Source organism: Rhinichthys klamathensis, unplaced genomic scaffold (assembly GCF_029890125.1).
Source record: "Rhinichthys klamathensis goyatoka isolate OS25496 unplaced genomic scaffold, OSU_Roscu_1.1 h1tg000176l_1, whole genome shotgun sequence".
In the NCBI taxonomy this organism is placed as follows: domain Eukaryota; kingdom Metazoa; phylum Chordata; class Actinopteri; order Cypriniformes; family Leuciscidae; genus Rhinichthys; species Rhinichthys klamathensis.
In genome coordinates, this window is record NW_026606705.1 from 3,136,265 (window position 1) to 3,157,382 (window position 21,118).

General features: G+C 40.3%; 1 protein-coding gene across 1 annotated transcript; it reads left to right on the top strand.

The window, feature by feature from the left end:
* The first annotated feature begins 678 nt into the window (after nucleotides 1-678).
* LOC130092582 (uncharacterized) lies at nucleotides 679-4,253 on the top strand. The gene is made up of 6 exons (XM_056260484.1): nucleotides 679-862; nucleotides 959-1,062; nucleotides 1,183-2,371; nucleotides 2,516-3,599; nucleotides 3,701-3,773; nucleotides 3,937-4,253. Exons 2-6 carry the CDS (start codon nucleotides 1,050-1,052, stop codon nucleotides 4,251-4,253), a joined length of 2,676 nt encoding a protein of 891 aa, XP_056116459.1. The 5' UTR covers nucleotides 679-862; nucleotides 959-1,049.
* The last annotated feature ends 16,865 nt before the right edge of the window (nucleotides 4,254-21,118 follow it).

Consider the following 21,118-nt stretch of genomic DNA (forward strand, 5'->3'; position numbering starts at 1 on the left):
AGGGAAAGAGAATCAGTGCTGTACATGATTATTTTAGGCCTGTAATTGATTGATTATTGAGGTAATGAATAGTAGTAGGTCTGTAATTTGTGTGAAAATATTTTTGAAGAATTGAAGGATGACTGTTGTCATAATATTTTGTATGCTAGTTGCACTTACCATTTTGAAGTGTTTGAAATATGTTTTAAAAGGCAAAATGAAACAGTACATTATTGGCTTAGGCCTGTAATTGACTGATTATTGTGTTTATATATGAGTAATAAGCCTGTGGATATACTTAACAATGTTATATTACTGTTGAAAATGTTGAATTATAGTTGACAGTTTGTATAGTTATATACTATTTGTAAAGTTAAATAAATATTTTGCTAGTGACTAACAGGCAACAAAGAATGCCAAAGTAGAACTACATTGTGGCCTTGTTTTTTCATAATTTTCTGCAAGTGGTAGATCTTGGTTTACATTTGGACTTGGGATGTGATCTTAGGCTTGAAAAGGTTGGTGACCACTGCTTTAAAGGTTTGGTATGTACCAAAATGCAGAAGTACAGCAAATGTACAAATATGTATTAATTTGGACTAGAGTGATGCATCCGTTTTGATACATGAAGCTGTAAATTACTCATGTAATGGAAATGCATTAACATACCACACCTCTAATATTATAAAGAGTCTTGACATGTGGTTCTATGGGTTTGCATGCATTTACATTACTACGTAATAACACATTTACTAAGGGACAGTACTACAGGGTATTAGAATGGCATTACATTTTTCTGTGTTAGGGAGGCGTAAACCACCAGCAACAATCTTAAAACCAGTCCGGCCTGATGAATATAGTGCTACTGCATCTCCACATCCAGGTTAGTATATGGACGTGTACACATGCCGACTCTACTGTAAGGATATGCCTGTTTCTGATCAGTGTTATTGTTTTTCACCAATTCCATTCACTCCAGTGAGGATTCCTTTGCCAGTACCTCCAGAGTTGCTTGAATTGGGGTTATCGCAAGCAGGACCACATCGCCTTTGGGACCATTGCAGGAAACCATGTTCTGTCAATGTAAGGACTTAATGTAACAATTTTACTTAATAAAATTTTAAACAGATTTAACATATTTAACAAATGTAATGCTCCTCTATGACTAATGTCAACCATGTCATCCTGCAGCCCTCCTCCCAGTGACCTCTGCACAGTCTATAGCCTCTACTCCTCCCTCAGGCCCCCCTGCAGCTGCTTTCCAGTCGGGACTCCTTGCAGCCTCTACTCCGCCCACAGCACTCCCTGCAGCCTCTGCTGGGTACCCCTCAACTCAGTTGGAGGAGAAGCCAGCACTTCGACCACTGCCAGGCTATGAGCAGGATGTAAGCCAATGGAACTGCTCTCACCAGCAGAGAATCTGGATGAAAACAGTAATGGAAAACTTGGGACTGTGGCCAGGCTCTAGACTGGTGAGACATCCAATGAACATGATCTCTTTGTGGCGTTACCCACCTCAGCCTGAGCTTATTGATGCTGTCTATAAGCTGCCATCACCAAAATACTTTCAACTTCATCCATTCTTCATTTGGAAACCAGATCACTCCATTATGGAAAGAGTCCGCAACAACTACACTCTGCCATGTCTGAACGGCTGTCCGAATCCTCAAGTTGTCTCATCAGGAGTTGGACGACCCCGTGTCATTATTGGTACAAGCAGCCAGTACTACATCCTGGCCTCTCGGCTCAGCTGTAAAGTCTGTAAAAAGTACTGGTTTGCAGACAAACAGCAATGGATGGAGATGCTGCCAAGTCGATTCTGCAACATTTTTCCAGCTTTTCTAACGCACAAGAAGGCCATATGTAAGCCTGTGATGGATGAGTTGCGGCACACAGCAAAGTCTCCCAATGATATGGCCAATCAGTTGAATGAAGCTTTCCAACTCAGGTATGAGCGTGCACACCTGGCTTACCTGTCCACTGTTAAGAATGTGCTGGATGGAGACAGTGGACTTTATGGTCAGCAGACCATCACAGGGGCACTAAGAGCAGCAAATACTCCTGCTCCATTTGGTGGGTATGGTGATGTGGCCGGATGGCTTGGAGTAACAGTCTCACCCCACTACTTGGTTGACTGCCTCATTCAGGAGTACCATAGGCAGGAGAGCACACTCAATCTGCTCCTTCAAGGCACATTTGGACAAGTATTAAGGGCTGACCATACCCGCAAGGTGGCCCGGAAGGTTGTGCTTGCATCAGGTACTATGTCGTCATACGCTGTGATGAATGAAAACTGGATGATCTTGTCCTGGGTGATGCTGCAGTCTGAAAGTGTGTGCCATCGTTACATTTTTGCAGGACTGCCAAAAGCCAACTACCAGTGGGTTGACAGGTAAGAACCAGCCATCACATTTTCCTTCCCACCTACAGTATATTATATTTGTAAAATAAACAAAATATAGTATAGCAAATACATGTATCCTATTTATTTGAATGTTTAATATTTTAAATACACTTCTCTTTGTGTGTGGAACAGAGATTGCTGTGCTGCCTTCAGGATCCCAAACCCTGATCCCCAGGAGCACCTCCTCTGGGATTCTTGGAAGACCACTGAGGCTATAGTGACTGCGGCAACCTCTGGGCATCTCATCAACACCTGTGCCTCCCGCAAAGAATATAATAGCGACATCAACATCAAGCTGGACTTATTCCACTGCATGCGGCGATTCTCCAGAGAGTGTACTTCAGAGCACCATCCACTGCACAGTGCTTTCTGCAAGTTTCTGTCAGCAGCTTTTAGTGTTGTGGACCAGACGGACATACAGAGACTGAAGCAGGCTTATGTCTTCTGTGGGATAGTGCCTGCAAATCCAACAAAGAAGCACATCATGGAGCACTGTCGCAATAGGGTCCCACACCCCAAAGAGCTGCTGGAGAGAGTGGAGAGCGTTCTCCAAAGATTCTTTTTAGAATGCGATCCTGATGGTGGGCCACTGTTCAAATCATCTATGTTGAAGGTGTGGAGGATTCAGCGAGTCCACATCCATAGAGGCTGCCTCAGTGACCCAGAAATTGAAGAGGGGATCCTCTATAGGCATGGTGGAACGGTCCAGCTGAACCATGTGAAGGGGGAGGCAGCAGCTGTACCCGTGTGGATCCCTGTGAGAGGCACCTCTCAGCAGGAGGGGTTCCATTTCCATCAGGCGAGATGGGTCACAGGCACTCAGGTATCCACAGAACTTTTCCAGGCGCAGGGCATGATTGGAGTGGCTAGCTGGAATTTCCAGCGCCTTGTGGACCTGAAGCAGCCTGGAGTGAAGCTGCCTGCAGTTTTTGATCCTGTGCTGATCATGGAACTGAACAAGCTCTCAGACGTGGTGACAGGCCAGGCCAAGTACCCTGCCTTACTTGTCTCACAGACAGACACCAGAGAAAGGTTTGGACTGCAGTATGTGGAGCCTGGTTGTCGTCCTGTCCCCCTGGACTGGGACAAGCACAAGTCCCAGAAGGTACCTGTTGCAGGGGAGGGAGAGCATCAGTCCTCACAGCCGTCTGCTCTCAGTGAGACCTTCCCACCTGATGACACACCTGAGGAAGTGAGGGAGGAACACTTTGCTCAGGTAAACTTGACTGTTACTTACAAATATCCCCAATCACTAAAATACAAAATCTAAATATGTAATTACTGATTGTAACCCAAATTAATTACCCTATGCTCCAGGATGACATATTTGGTGTGGCTTCTCCTGGCTCACAAACAATGATCCAGCCTGCACAGCCCACCAATGTACAAGGTGATTCAGCTCACATCTTCATCCCTTAATTATTCCTTATTTATATGAATACTACAGATATTTCAGAGATAAAAGTGAAAATTATTTCTTTTTTCTGTCCCTTTTCCTCTCTTTTAGATGAGACCACTGCCCTTTGCTCCCTCTCCACGAGCTTCTCGCACAGGTTCCATCAAGGTAGGGGGTCTACTTTTTGTCCTGGACCATTTTCGGTGGACACAGCCCATGAGGGATTCCATTGATGGCCTTCTGGCAAAGTACCATGGGCAGAAAGACCTTCTCACCCAGGTGGATGCAGAGTATGCTGCCCTTGTGCAGGCTGCCTCCAGGGATCCCAATAGCCTCTTACACCCCACCACAAAACAGCATCTCACGTTATGTGAAGCACCTTGCCAAGATGACGAACACAAGTTCATCCCTGAACACCAGTCCAGAGAAACTCCTGGAGACCCAGCAGCTGTGGCATCACCTCACAAAAGGTAGTGAAACTGTAAGTGTTCCAGTGGTAACCCTCCCACCTGCCCCAGTGAACCCACCCAGAAATAAGCCCCAGGAGTCCCCGCTAACTAAGGGTGAGATTGAACAGATGGTAAAAGAAAACTGCGCTAGTTAAAATTACAAATGATCTACTCTTAGCTTCGGATCAAGGCTGTATCTCAATACTAGTCCTACTTGATCTTAGCGCCGCGTTCGACACTATAGATCATAAAATACTCTTGGATCGACTACAAAACTACACTGGTGTTCAGGGACAGGCATTAAGCTGGTTTAGATCGTACTTATCTGACCGTTATCATTTTGTCTCTTTACACGGGGGAAAATCAAAGTTAACGTCAGTAGACTACGGAGTACCGCAAGGATCGGTGCTAGGCCCTCTGCTATTCTCAATATATATGCTGCCACTTGGTAATATTATAAGAAAACATGGAATTAATTTCCACTGTTATGCTGACGACACTCAATTATATATTTCATCACGACCAGATGAAAACACTACCTCATCTAAATTGACAGAATGTCTCAAAGATATAAAATGCTGGATGACGCGTAATTTCCTGCTATTAAATTCAGATAAAACGGAGGTATTACTTATTGGTCCAAAAAACTACACACAAAACCTCTTACAATACGACTTTAATATAGAAGGATGTCCTGTTACTTTTTCCACTACAGTAAAAGACCTGGGTGTTATACTAGACCGCAACTTGTCTTTCGAAAATCATATTTCATATGTTACAAGAACGGCCTTTTTCCACCTTAGAAACATTGCTAAATTACGTAACATGCTATCTGTTTCTGATGCAGAAAAGTTAGTTCATGCATTCATGACCTCGAGACTAGATTACTGTAATGCTTTATTAGCTGGTTGTCCTGCATCCTCAATAAACAAGCTACAGTTAGTGCAAAATGCAGCCGCTAGAGTTCTTACTAGATCAAGAAAATATGATCATATAACACCGATTTTATCATCTCTGCACTGGTTACCTATTAAGTTCCGTATCAATTACAAAGTACTACTACTGACCTATAAAGCCCTTAATGGTTTAGCTCCTATGTACTTAACGGACCTTCTTTCGCCCTACAATCCACCGCGTTCTCTAAGATCACTAAATTCAAGGCTTCTGGTCATTCCTAGGATATCGAAGTCCACGAAAGGAGGGAGGGCATTCTCGCATTTAGCTCCAAAACTCTGGAATAGCCTTCCCGATACGGTCCGATGCTCTGACTCGCTGACACAGTTTAAAACTAGACTAAAGACGTGTCTCTTTAGTCAAGCATTCACATAATGCTTACCTTTTAGTCCTCTGCTATGCCATACGGAACCGTTTGCCACTGAAACTGCTTAACGCACCAGTGGGGCTCGACAGCCTTATAGACAAACGGGTCGGTCCGTATGGTTGCGGTTGGGTTGCGGAGAGTTGTGAGATTATAGTTTTCTAACACCTACTCCCGTGTAATGGAAATCATTATGAACATCAGCTATTTTAATTATTTCCCATCTGCCTTTCTGCTGTTATCTCGGGACGCTTGTCCCGAGAAAAATGGCGTTCGTAGGCTCCAGTTTTGTATCCTGCCTCTCACGGGGATTTCGGATGCCCCAACGCCTGTGATGAGAAGACCAACGCCTGTGAAGAGACGACTCAACGCCTGCGAAGAGACGACTCAACGCCGGCGATATGTTATCCCCTTAATATTACATGATTAACTAAATGTATTCTTTCCAGGTACTTTCTGATATGCACTTACTGTAAAGCTTCTTTGAAACCCTATGATTGTTAGCCAGAGGAGAACTGGCCCCTGACTAGCCTGGGTTCTCCCAAGGTTTTTTTCTCCATCCAATCTGATGGAGTTTTGGTTCCTTGCCACTGTCGCCTTGCTTTTGGCTTGCTTAGTTGGGGATATTTAATATTCAACAATATTATCGAACTGTGTTGTACTACTTTCATGTTATCACTGTGAAGCTGCTTTGATGCAATCTGTATTGTGAAAAGTGCTATATAAATAAATGTGACTTGACTTGACTTAAAAGAGATTTTGGAGAAGCAGCAGCAACAGCAGCCTGTTACAAAGAGGACACGGAACTGTGTTGCTTGTGGCCAGCCAAAGTCACGTTACCTTGGTGATGGCTCCTCCATTCATTTTTTTTATCAGTCTGGGAGCGTGAAGTACTTTTACTGCTCTACAAAGGTATACCAGATGTATGCAGCGGAAGGCCTCACCAATTCTCGAATGCCGTTTGCTGACTTTGCTGAAACACCTTTTTTTAATCGAGAGCTACAGGCCGCAAAGCAGCGCTCTGCAGAGGCAAGACAGGTAATGGAGGAGCAGGGAAAGAGAACGGCCATGGAGCAGCATCCCACTGGTCGCCTCTGTAGGTTCTGCCACAAGCCCCTAAAACAAGGCCCAGATAGTCCACATACACATACTGGGTTCCCTGGTGTGGCAGGGAAATATGTATATTGTCCTGCCAAAGTGTTTTCCCTATATCGGACAGAGGGGATGACCCACGAGATGACTTGGGGAGAGTTCTGTCAATCTTCCTTTTATGAGGCAGAAAGGAAGAGATGGGTAGCAGAAAAGGGAAAGTGACTGCCCTCATGTTTCCTTGTTTTGAATGTATATATTGTAATTATTGTATCATATAAAAAATAACTCTGTATCTTGTTTGTTATGGATATCTGTTACGTGCTGAAACCACTGTGGTTTGTTCTTGCCTTATTTGTCTTTCTGTTTTTTTTTTTTTTTACTTAAGAATGCCATGTTGGTCCATGCATGATTGTAAAATGTTAAAAAGTCTGCTTAACATTTACTGTTATATATGCATAATTTATCAGTTAAAATGTTTTTACAATTCGTTCAAAACTCGGAATGGAAAGCACTACTTTTAATCTTTTGTAATTTTAAATACTTTGCATTTCACCTGTAAGATTTTTTTTGCATATAATAATTCTTAAGCATGTTATTATATTGTTCTTACTTTTTATTAGTTTGTTACTTTTGGCACAATCATATTTATAACTACTGTATACATGCACATGGGCAGTAGGATAAACTTTGTTTAAATGAAAAAGTACTGTGTAGCCTGTTTCAACCTGTGTCTTTTTTATTCTTCCATAGACCTTTGTTCAGTAGGCACTTCATTTCATAGATTATTTCTTTTGGTCATGTTGAGATATTCCCATATTTTTTTTACATTTGTTCATTCAATCCAATTGCCTTGGTTCACATTATTGTGTACTTAACATGTACTGTACATAGTGTTGTGGTATAATACGTCTTTTAAAATGAAAAAGGTATTATTTTATAATTGTATATTTTATAATTGTATACTTTTATTCTTTTGGATGTTTATTTTTTATTAAAAAATAATTTAACTGAAAATATCCCAAAAATCCTTGACTGTTATTTTGGACAAGCACAATAAGTTACCGTATATATCACAGTGCACCAATTAATTTATCACAAAAATAAGGACTGTTTGGACAAGCACAATAGGTTATACACTCACCAAAAGGATTATTAGGAACACCTGTTCAATTTCTCATTAATGCAATTATCTAATCAACCAATCACATGGCAGTTGCTTCAATGCATTTAGGGGTGTGGTTTACTGGGATTTTCACACACAACCATTTCTAGGGTTTACAAAGAATGGTGTGAAAAGGGAAAAACATCCAGTATGCGGCAGTCCTGTGGGCGAAAATGCCTTGTTGATGCTAGAGGTCAGAGGAGAATGGGGCAACTGATTCAAGCTGATAGAAGAGCAACTTTGACTGAAATAACCACTCGTTACAACCGAGGTATGCAGCAAAGCATTTGTGAAGCCACAACACGCACAACCTTGAGGCGGATGGGCTACAACAGCAGAAGACCCCACCGGGTACCACTCATCTCCACTACAAATAGGAAAAAGAGGCTACAATTTGCAAGAGCTCATTGGACAGTTGAAGACTGGAAAAATGTTGCCTGGTCTGATGAGTCTCGATTTCTGTTGAGACATTCAGATGATAGGGTCATAAACAGGCGTAAACAGAATGAGAACATGGATCCATCATGCCTTCTTACCACTGTGCAGGCTGGTGTTGGTGGTGTAATGGTGTGGGGGATGTTTTCTTGGCACACTTTAGGCCCCTTAGTGCCAATTGGGCATCGTTTAAATGCCACGGCCTCCCTGAGCATTGTTTCTGACCATGTCCATCCCTTTATGGCCACCATGTACCCATCTGATGGCTACTTCCAGCAGGATAATGCACCATGTCACAAAGCTCGAATCATTTCAAATTGGTTTCTTGAACATGACAATGAGTTCACTGTACTAAAATGGCCCCCACACACCAGATCTCAACCCAATAGAGCATCTTTGGGATGTGGTGGAACGGGAGCTTTGTGCCCTGGATGTGCATCCCACAAATCTCCATCAACTGCAAGATGCTATCCTATCAAGATGGGCCAACATTTCTAAAGAATGCTTTTAGCACCTTGTTGAATCAATGCCACGTAGAATTAAGGCAGTTCTGAAGGCGAAAGGGGGTCAAACACAGTATTAGTATGGTGTTCCTAATAATCCTTTAGGTGATTGTATATATATATATATATATATATATATATATACTGTATGTATACATTAATTTTCTTTGCTTTGTCTTCCGTGCAGTTATGCCACAGCCTTCACCAGCATCACATGCAGTTTCTAGTTCTCCCAGTCCACCAGCTCCTGTGTGTAGGCCTTCTTCACAGACTTATGGCTCTGTACCACCTCCTGCAGCACAATCAGCACCTACAGTTCCTGCATCAATGCCGTCTGCACAGACAGAAGCACCTGTTACTAGCTACTTGCAAGATATTGGCCACTGGAACTGCTCTCTTCATCAAAGAATTTGGAAGAAAACAGATGGAGTCCATGGGGCTCTGGCCAGGATAACATTCAGTAAGACACCTCATGAATATGGTCTCCTTATGGCGCTATCCACCTCAGCCTGAGCTTATAGAGACAGACATGGGCCTTCCGTCACCAAAGTACTTCCAGCTCCATCCCTTTTTTATTTGGAAACCTGAGCACAGTATAAATGAAAGGCTTAGAAACAACTACATCCTGCCCTGTCTCTAAAGCTGTCCAAATCCTCATGTTGTGTCCTCTGGTGTGGGAAGACCCCGAGTGATCCTTGGCACTAGTGGGTAATATTACATCCTTGCTTCACGTCTGTGCTGTAAGGCATGTAAAAAATACTGGTTCGCTGATAAACCTTAGTTGGTGGACATGCTACCACAGCGATTCAGAAACATCTTGCCAGCCTTCCTCACCCATAAGAAGGCAATCTGTAAAACGGTGATGGATGAACTGAGGTGCTCTGGAAAATCCCCTAATGACATGGCCAACCAGCTGTCTGAGGTGCTTCACCTTAAGTTTGAAAGAGCTCACCTTGCTTACCTTCTCATTGTGCAGAATGTCAGGGATGCTGAAGCAGGGCTGTGAGGCCAGAAAACCATCACAGGAGCATTGAGGAAGGATGACACACCTGCACCGTTTGGGGGTTACGAAGACACTGATGGGTGGCATGGGGTGTCTGTGAGGACATGGTGGACATATTGGATTTCTGTACGTAGTTATACAAATATAATGTAAATATCTCTAAAAATAAAGGTCTAAAACATTATCAAAATGTTCTTTTCAATCATTCACATTCAAATACTTTCTATATTAAAGATAACTATACCCTATAAATGTTTATTAACCCTCTGGGGTCTACGGTGTTTTTGGGGTCCTTGAGATGTTTTGACATGCCCTGACATTTGTGCTTTTTTCAGTTGCTTATAAACATATTAATGGCACAGGTGAAATTACACTCTATTTAGCACAAACAGGGCTACCATAATATGTGAGCAACATGTATGTACATTTTTGTATTTTTGAGAGAATATTGTTTATGCATGTTTATTGAAAAAGATAAAATTAAAGTTTCTGAAATAAGGCCACAAAACACATACTAAAAATGTGTCCACAAGACTTTTGACTAATGGATGTTGTCACCTAGAGTTTTTGCTTCAAAATGATCTGAAAATCATCCGGCCTAATCATTCACATAAAACAATAGATTGTTTTAAATTGTGAAAAAAAAAAATTTGTTTGGAAAGGCCCAACCCCCTCATGATTAATTAGGATGTTCACACCTGAGAAGACAAAGACCCGCATAATAATGAGCCTTTCATTCAGGTGTGTCACACAAGAAAGAATGCAAGGACAATATATATATATATATATATGTATATACATACATACATACACACACACACACACACATATATATGTGTGTGTGTGTGTGTGTATGTATGTATATAAATATATATATATATATATATATATATATATATAGTAGGCCAATACATTTTATCATACATATTTCAAAGTTAAGGATTCATTATTTTGATATAGCTTGCATTGGAACAAACACTATAACAGTTGATTAGTTTATTTTTGACAAAACATACTATATATTTAACATATGAGCAGAAACTGTCTAACAAAAGCTTATTCGATGTCTATTTTATAGTAAAAACTTTATAATCTATCCAAAACTAATCCAAATCTCAGTAGGCTATAGCAATATAGTTTGGATGTGTTCATGTAAAAATAACGTTTACTAATGTAGGAGCGAGAGTGAATGAACGCACAGATGCGATGTACATCTGTAGTAAACAACATCACGCGCGCGTCTGTGCCATTCATTCATACAGACACGCAATTCATATTTAAACAGTCTTTGTGCAGTTTACAGACACTATTCAATAACGCGATTAGAACAAAGCACTTAAGAATAAATAACTTACTACATCAGCTGGATCCGCTCCTTGAAATTAAACTACCAGCACTTCTGAGGTAACTTTTCCAGGATTATTACGATAGTATTATTCCTCACAGCGCAGCAAGACGAGGTAAAGTTCAAGATTCTTATTAAACTGGATGTTTTATCCAGCTGATGTGGGCGTTGGCATGGCTTGCCTCAACATTTGCGTTTGAATAGCGCGCGCTCTCAGAGACTTTGTTTTTATTGTGAGTATCTATAAAAAAATAGACACTTAACAGGATCTAATAATGTACAACACTTATATGTAAGATCAAAATCAACAGAGTAATTTGAGTCTTTTTTGCACTGATAAGGAAAAAAGTGAGCTCGTCGCGTCGGCGCGATAGCCAACCCCAGAGGGTTAAGATATTTTAACATTTTGTACATCCTACACAAGAACAAATCTAACCATTTTTATTTTATTTTTGTGGCTACGTTAATCGTATGTAAAGGCTATCTAGATTAAAAAATGATTACAAAGTCATTTTATGGTATTTCCACCAGCTCCGCAGTCAGTACTTGCTTGACATGCCCCAGTCCCCTCCTCAGACAGAAATCCCTGTGTACCTGCAAGATATTAGCCATTGGAACTGCTCCCTCCATCAAAAATCTGGATAAAAACAGAGATGGAAGCCATGGGGCTCTGGCCAGGATCACGACCAGTGAGACACCTTCTGAACATGGTTTCCTTGTGCCGTTATCCTCCTGAGCCTGGGCTTTTAGAAACCAACACAGGTCTGCCATCACCAAAATACTTTCAGCTCCATCCCTTCCTCATCTGGAAACCTGAGCACAGTATAATGGAAAGATCCAGAAACAATTACATCCTGTCTTGTCTCTACAGCTGTCCAAATCCTCATGTTGTTTCCTCTGGAAGACCCAGAGTGATTCTTAGTGTGAGTGGGCAATATTACATGCTTTCCTCTTGCCTGTGCTGTAAAAAATACTGGTTCGCCTATAAACCCCAGTGGCTAGACATGCTACCAAACCGTTTCACTAACATCTTACCAGCCTTCCTCATCCATAAGAAGGCAATCTGTAAAACAGTGATGGATGAACTCTGGAACTCTGCAGCACTCTGAAAAATAACCAAATGATATGGCCAACCTGCTGTATGAGTTATGCTTCACCTAAAGTATGAAAGAGCTCACCTAGCCTACCTGCTCAGTGTGCAAAATATCAGGGATGCTAAAGCAGGGCTGTATGGCCAGAAGACTATCACTGGGGCACTGAGGAAGGATGACACACCAGAACCTTTTGGGTGTCATGAGGACACTGATGGGTAATAAATAAATAATTGCATGGCTTCAGGTTAAAAATTCATTGTAAATAAAATAAAATAAAATAAAAATTCAAATAAAAATTTATTGATTTAATTCCAAAAATAATTTGATGAGTTCTGTTGACAATAATGTTGATCAATAATGTATTTTTAAATGTATTTTTGAAGTGGTCTTAGCAAAAAATTGGGCAATGGATTTCTAATTATCAGCATGTTTAGCATAGGACTGGATAAATGTTGACATTTTAAATGACCAATAAAGTTCAAACTCCACACAAAGAACACAAATAAGGTCTCACATCTTCATGACATTTCAGGTCTATAATTTTCATGACCATTTTTTATTACACTGATCAAAATGAAATAGTATTCTTCCAGAGTGAATGCTCTTGTTTGTAAACCTGAGGAATCCACACTGAGGAACACTACAATTTCTTTTCAGAATGAGTTTGCAAATGACGTTTCAGGTCTGTGTGAAAAGTGAAACTCGTTTCACACTGAAGACAAGTGAATAATAATAATAATAATAATTAATTACATTTATATAGCGCTTTTCTATTCAAAGCGCTTCACATGGAAGGGGGAATCTCCTCAACCACCACCAATGTGCAGCATCCACTTGGATGATGCGACGGCAGCCATAGTGCGCCCGAACGCCCACCACACACGAGCTTACTGGTGGAGAGGAGACAGAGTGATGAAGCCAATCAGTGTATATATATATATATATATATATATGGGGATGATTAGGAGGCCATGATGGACAGAGGCCACTGGGCAAATTTGGCCAGGATGCCTTGGTTACACTCCTACTCTTTCGAAAGACACCCTGGGATTTTTAATGACCACAGAGAGTCAAGACCTCGGTTTAACATCTCATCCGAACGACGGTGCTCTTTTGATAGTATAGTGTCCCCGTCACTATACTGGGGCGTTAGGACCCACACAGACCACAAGGTGAGCACCCCCTGCTGGCCTCACTAACACCTCTTCCAGCAGCAACCTGGTTTTCTCAGAAGGTCTCCCATCCAGGTACTAAGCAGGCTCAGCCCTGCTTAGCTTCAGTGGGCAACCAGTCTTGGGCTACAGGGTGATATGGCTGCTGGCAGAAAGGCCTCTCTCCAGTGTAAAGCCTCATGTGAATGTTAAGGTTTCCTTTAAGCGTGAAACTCTTTCCACACTGAGGACAGATGAAAGGTCTTTCTCCAGTGTGAACTCTTTTGTGAACCTCAAGGATTGCCTTGTTTGAGCAAGTCTTTCCACAGTGATGGCACATGAAAGGCTTCTCTCCGATGTGAGTTACTACATGATTCTTAGGGTTATTGCTTTCTGTGAAACTCATTCCACACTGATGACATATAAAACTAATTAATTGATTTAATTAAAAAAATATTTTGAGTTCTGTTGACAATAATGCTGATCATTACATCAGTTTAATATTGTTTGTAATTTAAACTGAAATTTCAGTGATGTTTCTTTTTTTTTTAAGGGGTGACTTAATGAATTTGTCTCAACTAAAAATTGGGCAGTGGATTTCTAATTATCAGCATGCTTTGCATAGGACTGGATAAATGTTGGAATTAAGTAAAGGGTAAAACATGTTAGTAGTGCTTGTGTTTAGGCTGTGGGAAGTCTTAGCCTCATATCGCTGACTGAATGTCCGATGCATATGGCACACTTAACTGGAAACACTTCAGGATTTTCAAAGTCGCCATCTGAATTATACAGGATGTCCAGGAGACGTATGTGTTGCATTCTTTAATGGTCCGCCTGGAAACAAAGCTGTCGTGATGCCAAACCCCCTCATGGAAGAAGGACACCGTCGTGTTTACAGCTGTGACAATGAGCGCTTATCAGATCAACTAAATGCAGAATTTTAAAAGTATGTGACATATGTAAAGTTCTATGCATAGACTCTTTAAAATACTTCCAAGAGTTTTACACACTGTTCTGTATTGTATGGATATGAACATTATATTTTCACACTCCTAAACACAGAACAAAATGAACTATGATTGGTTGCTTTCTGGGCGGTACTCAGCCAATGAAAGCTGCAGAAGGTCTGGCTGGGCAAGACTAGGTTGTGGGTGGCAATGTGACAGTATACACTAGTCAAGTGAGCTTTATTTATTTAGTTCTTTATACAATACAGATTTTTTCAAAGCAACTTTACAGTGATAAACAGGAAAATGATGATCAATGATGCTAACTGTCTGCCTCGCTGCCTGCTGTGTGTTTGTTTGCTATGAGGTTTGCTCCGAAGTTGTAAGCTCCCCCTGAGCCTCGTATTTCTTTATGATTTGAGCCATCATTTACTATCTAGTTGTTTATACTACTAAATACATCTTACCCAACATCTCAGATTAACCTTACATCTCTAGCTTCCGTTATTGTTAACACAGCACGCTAGTAACTCGCTAACGTTAGCCTGCTAACGCGCCACCCGTGCGCTCATTTATTTATTTATTTTCTCGCGCGCGCCTGCGCCTTTGAGTTCATAAAGTCCAGGTAAGTAAGAATCAGTCAACAAACACAGTGAGTAATGTCTTCTTGTCCTGTTATTGTCACCTGTGTCACATGTCATATGTTTAGTATAGCCTTCTCCGATGGCAATATAGGATTTATATGTGATAAATGCAAGGAGACAGTCAGGCTGACGGAGAAGATTTCAGAACTAGAGACACGCATCCAAACTTTAATTGAGGATGGTAAGAATGCTAGATCTTTAGATACTGTTTTGGATGCGCCTAGCATAGTGAACTCTTTACATGATACGGTTCCGGCTGAAGTAGAGCCCGTGCAGCAGGGCAGATGGGTGACAGTGAGATATCGTTCTAGTCGTGGATCAAAGAACCACTCTTCCGTTCCGATTCCCATAACAAACCGATTTGCCCCACTCAGTGAAACACCCACTGAGAATTCTGTTGATTGTGCCCTGGTAATTGGTGATTCGATCACACAGAACGTGAAAATAGAGACACAAGCCACCATAGTCACATGTTTGCCGGGAGCCAGAGCGCCTGACATCAAAGCAAATTTAAAAGTGCTGGCTAATGCTAATCGTAAATTCTCTAAGATCATTATTCATGTCGGCACTAATGATGTTCGACTCCGCCAGTCGGAGATCACCAAAATTAATATTAAAGAGGTGTGTGAACTCGCAAGTACGATGTCAGGCACTGTAATTTGCTCTGGCCCCCTTCCTGTACGCAGGAGTGATGAGATAGTTAGCAGATTGGCCTCACTCAATGGTTGGCTGTCGAAGTGGTGTCCGCAGAATAATATAGAATTCATAGACAATTGGAAAAGTTTTTGGGGCAAGCCTGACCTGTTGAAAAGAGATGGTATCCATCCCTCCTGGGCTGGTGCTGCTCTTCTCTCTAGTAATTTGGCTCATAGTCTTAGAGATAAAACATGACAATCTGGGGCTCAGGTCAGGAAGCAGACAGACTGGCTAAACCGACCGTCTGCTACCGGCCTCACGTCACCAAGGTCAGATAAATCCCATCACATTGAGCCTCTTTCACCTAGATATCATCATATAGAGACTGTGTCTGTTCCCCGAATTTGGAAATCCAAAAAACGTCAGGTTAAATTTTTTATTGATGTTCAACAAATAAAAAACAGATATAATACAGATGAGCAAATGATAAAGCTTGGGTTGCTGAATATTCGATCCCTTACTTCAAAATCTCTCATAGTTAATGATATGATTTCAGATTATAATCTAGATGTGCTGTGTTTGACATAAACCTGGCTAAAACCAAACGATTACATTATTTTAAATGAGTCAACCCCACAAGATTACAGTTATAAACATGAACCTCGTCTGAAAGGCAAAGGGGGAGGTGTTGCTGTAATTTATAGTAATATTTTCAAAACCACTAAGAAATCTAGTTTTAAATATACTTCTTTTGAAGTATTGGTGCTTAATGTAAAAATATATAGTGTAAACGATAAATCACATTTGAGAATTATGCTGGCTACTGTATACAGGCCAGCAGGGCACCATAAAGATTTTATCAAAGAATTTGCGGACTTTCTATCAGAATTAGTATTGGCTGCAGATAAAGTACTAATTGTTGGTGATTTTAATATACATGTAGATAATAAAAAAGATGCAGTGGGATTGGCATTTAAAGACATTGTAAACTCAATTGGAGTTAGACAACACGTGGCAGGACCTACTCATTGTCGTAATCATACTCTAAATCTAATATTATCACATGGAATAGATGTTGATGCCGTTGAAATTCTGCAGCAGAGCGATGACATCTCAGATCATTATCTAGTCTCATGTAAATTACATTTAGCCAAGGCTCCAAAGCCGACTCCGTGTTATAAATATGTTAGACCTATAACTTCTGCCACTAAAGATTGCTTTATCAATAATCTTCCTAATCAGTTTCATCATCTCAGCATCCCGGATAGCTTAGAAGAACTTGATATCGCAACATAAACTTTTAACTCTCTCTTTTCCAGCACTTTAGACGCAGTTGCTCCGTTGCGCTTAAAGAAGATTAAAGAAAATAGTCCAACGCCGTGGTACAACGAGCACACCCAGGCCCTTAAGAGAGCAGCCAGAAAAATGGAGCGCAACTGGAAGAAAACTAAACTAGAGGTATTTCGGATTTCATGGAAAGAGAGCTCGATTGCTTACAGAGAGGCTTTAAAAGCTGCTAGATCTGCTTATTTTTCAACCCTATTAGAAGAAAATAAACATAATCCAAGGTATTTATTTGAAATAGTGGCTAAACTAACGAAAAGGAAAGCTTCAAGCTCAGAAGTGTCCAAGCAACACAGCAGTGATGACTTTATGAACTTCTTCACTTATAAGATTGATAATATCAGGGACAAAATTATAACTATGCAACCGTCTACCACAGTATCGCATCAGGGAGTGCATTGTAGTCTGCCTGAGGAAAAATTTGATTCATTTGTTGCTATAGGAGAGGAAGAATTCTGCAAACTCGTTAATTCATCTAAATCAACAACTTGTATGTTAGATCCTATACCGACCGACTAAGCTACTGAAAGAGATGCTTCTTCTTTGTCTCTAGGATACGTACCAAAAACCTTTAAACTGGCTATGATAAAACCGCTTGTTAAAAAACCACAACTTGATCCTACAGAATTAGTCAATTACAGGCCGATCTCGAATCTAGCTTTTCTGTCAAAGATATTAGAAAAAGCAGTATCCTCACAACTGTGTTCTTTTCTAGAAAGAAATGATATCTGCGAGGATTTTCAGTCCGGATTTAGACCGTACCATAGCACTGAGACTGCTCTCATTAGAGTCACAAATGATTTGCTCCTATCATCCGATCGTGGTTGTATCTCTCTATTAGTGTTACTCGATCTTAGTGCTGCATTTGACACTATTGACCACAACATTCTTTTAAATAGACTAGAAAACTATGTTGGCATTAGTGGAATTGCACTAGCATGGTTTAAATCATACTTAACTGACCGTTATCAGTTTGTAGCAGTAAATGAAGAGATGTCTTATCGATCACAAGTTCAGTATGGCGTACCACAAGGCTCAGTACTAGGACCGTTGCTGTTCACTCTGTACATGCTACCATTAAAAGATATCATTAGGAAACATGGAGTTAGTTTTCACTGTGATGCCGATGATACTCAGCTGTATATTTCTTCAAAACCTAACGAAACTGACCAATTCACAAAATTAACGGAATGCAAAGCTGATATAAAAAATTGGATGACTAGTAATATTCTACTACTGAATTCTGAAAAGACAGAGATTCTAATTATTGGACAAAAAACTTCCACACGTAATAACCTAGAATACTGTCTAACACTTGATGGCTGCTCTGTTAAGTCTTCGTCGTCGGTTAGGAACCTGGGTGTGCTCTTTAAAACCAACCTTTCTTTTGAAAGCCACGTGTCTAGTATCTGTAAAACTGCATTTTTCCATCTTAAAAATATATCTAAAATACGCCATATGCTCTCATTGGAAATGTGGAACAATTAGTTAATGCGTTCATGACCTCAAGGCTAGATTATTGTAATGCTCTACTGGGTGGTTGCCCTGCACGCTTAATAAATAAACTACAGCTAGTTCAAAACGCAGCAGCTCGAGTTCTTACCAGAACCAGGAAATATGACCATCTTAGCCCGGTTCTGTCAACACTGCATTAGCTCCCTATTAAACATAGAATAAATTTTAAAATATTGTTGATTACTTACAAAGCACTAAATGGTTTAGCTCCGCAGTACTTGAGCGAGCTCTTAACGCATTATAGTCCTTCACGTCTATTGCGATCTCAAAATTCCGTCCAGTTGATAATACCTAGAATATCTAAATCGACTGCTGGCGGTAGATCCTTTTCCTATTTAGCACCAAAACTTTGGAACAGTCTTCCTACCATTGTCCGGGAAGCAGACACACTCTGTCAGTTCAAAGCTAGACTAAAAGCACATCTCTTTGACCTAGCATACACATAATACATTATAGACTTCTATAATACAATGTTAGGCTGCATAGATTAGGTCAGCCGGAACTGGGAACACTTCCCTTAAATCTTGATGTACTCGTTACATCGTAAGAAGAATGGCATCTACGCTAATATTAGTGTCTTTGTTTATCCCGAGGTTTTCCCGCAGCCTGACGGATCCAGGCCGTATCCAGATCTGACGAAGGAGATTCGCCTGGACCCGATGACAATGCAGTGCTGAAGTGTCAACTATCCTCTCCCTATCCCTTTCCCACTCTACAGATAAAGCGTTGTGAATTTTGGTTCGCGTACCCCGAAGTGAAAAAATAAAACAAAATTCTGTATCAAAATTAATAGGCAAGACAAGTAGTTTGTTTAGGATATACAAACCAGCGCACATATTTTCAAAAGCACATAACTATAGAATCAATTCTGAATGTGCATGTGAACGCCGTCAGCGTTAATCACAGGTTCGCGTTTAAAGTCTGATCATTTCGACGGAGGTGAATCAATCAAAATTAACTTTAGCTGGAAATAACATTATTCAAGAACCGCTATAAAACCAAAACAATCTCTGTTACCTTAAATTATATGTTTATCTCTGTAAAGCTGCTTTGAAACAATCCATTGTTAAAAGCGCTATATAAATGAAGATGACTTGACTTGACTAACGGAATTCAACTCTGCTGTAAAAGCAGTTCTAAAAAAGACAATAGTGACATTAGTCAGTTCAGTGTTTATTCAGTTCAGTGACAGTAAAATTAATCAGTTATGAAATTAGTTCAATTCAGCCATAAGCAGCTCTACAGAAGACAATAATGTCATTATTCATTTTGAATCAGTTCAATGTTGATTCAATTCAGTTCAGTTCAATAACACTGGTGATGCTGCAAAAAAAACATAAATTATGTCAAATAAGTCAAATAAGCTATAAAGCAGTTCTGCAGAAAACAGTGATGTCTTCTTCATCCAGCTTACCGGTAATTCAGTTCAAGTTTCATTCTCATCCAAAAGTGTCAGTGCAATCAAATCAATAATATTACTGAATATTAAGAGTCCCCAACTAAGCAAGCCAAAGGTGACAGTGTCAAGGAACCCAAACTCTGGCCAAATGAACCATCATTGTGTGATTATGATTCCAGGCTGCATCACAGGTCAGATTGTGGATTGATCATTCAGAATATTTCATTTGGTTCCTCCTTCTGAAAGATTGGGATACGTCACACCAGTATTTGGTGGGAGGAGGAGTTGTAGCTGGTCATAGGGCAGAGGACTTCTCTGGTTCACCACACCAGGGGTGGTCCACTCTGGCCCCCGAGATCCACTCTCCTGGAGAATTTAGCCCCAAACCTAATCAAAAACACTTGAACAAACTAATCTACAGGATTAATAGAAAGCTATAGGCAGGTAAGTTTGATCAGGGTTGGAGCTAAACTCTAGGGCCAGGGCCACTACTCAATTATATTGAATTTAAACTGAACAATTACTTTTTTTGAGTAATCAACTTACAAATGTGTGTTTTGCTACTAAAGTTTCTATAACTGTGTAATCTGTGTAATTTGTTGGTTGAACAATTTCATAACTCAAAAGATGAATGCAAACTGTTGCTTTTGTTTTGAGATGTTGTACAGTATTCTTTTCAAAATTAAACAGAACAATTGATAAACGTTCTCTTCATCAATCCCCAGAAAAAAAATTCTACTATAAATGTAGTAAATGGAATAAATTCGCATTGTGCATGAGTTAGTTCACCCACCAAACAAATTCTGTCATCATTTACTCACCATCATGTTGTTCCAAACCCATAAGACTTCTGTTCATTTTTTAAACAGATAAAACGAGTCCATATGAATCAAGCGGTTCAGTTTTCTGAAGAGACATGATCACTCTATATGCTGAACACATGTAATTTAGGCTTTTATTCACATATAAACATTCCTCAACATTCACATCAGATATGGTAAACAAAACCTCAAGCACCTCAAGCAAACGTTTGCTTGACTTGCAAAGAACCAATAAGGTTCATACTCATGTGTTACGCAGCCCATTTGAGCTCCCGCAAGAACCAATGAGGTTTGTTCTCGTGCTTCAAGCAAGTACGGTTGTGCTTATGTTCGCTGATCAATGTTTATATGTGCATAAAAACCTAAATTAAATCTGGTCATCATATAAAGTCTCTTTAGAAATTTTGGACTAAACCACTCAATTTATATAGATTAGTTTTATTAAGAGTGGTGGTGAGATCAAAGGCTGTTGCAACTCTTT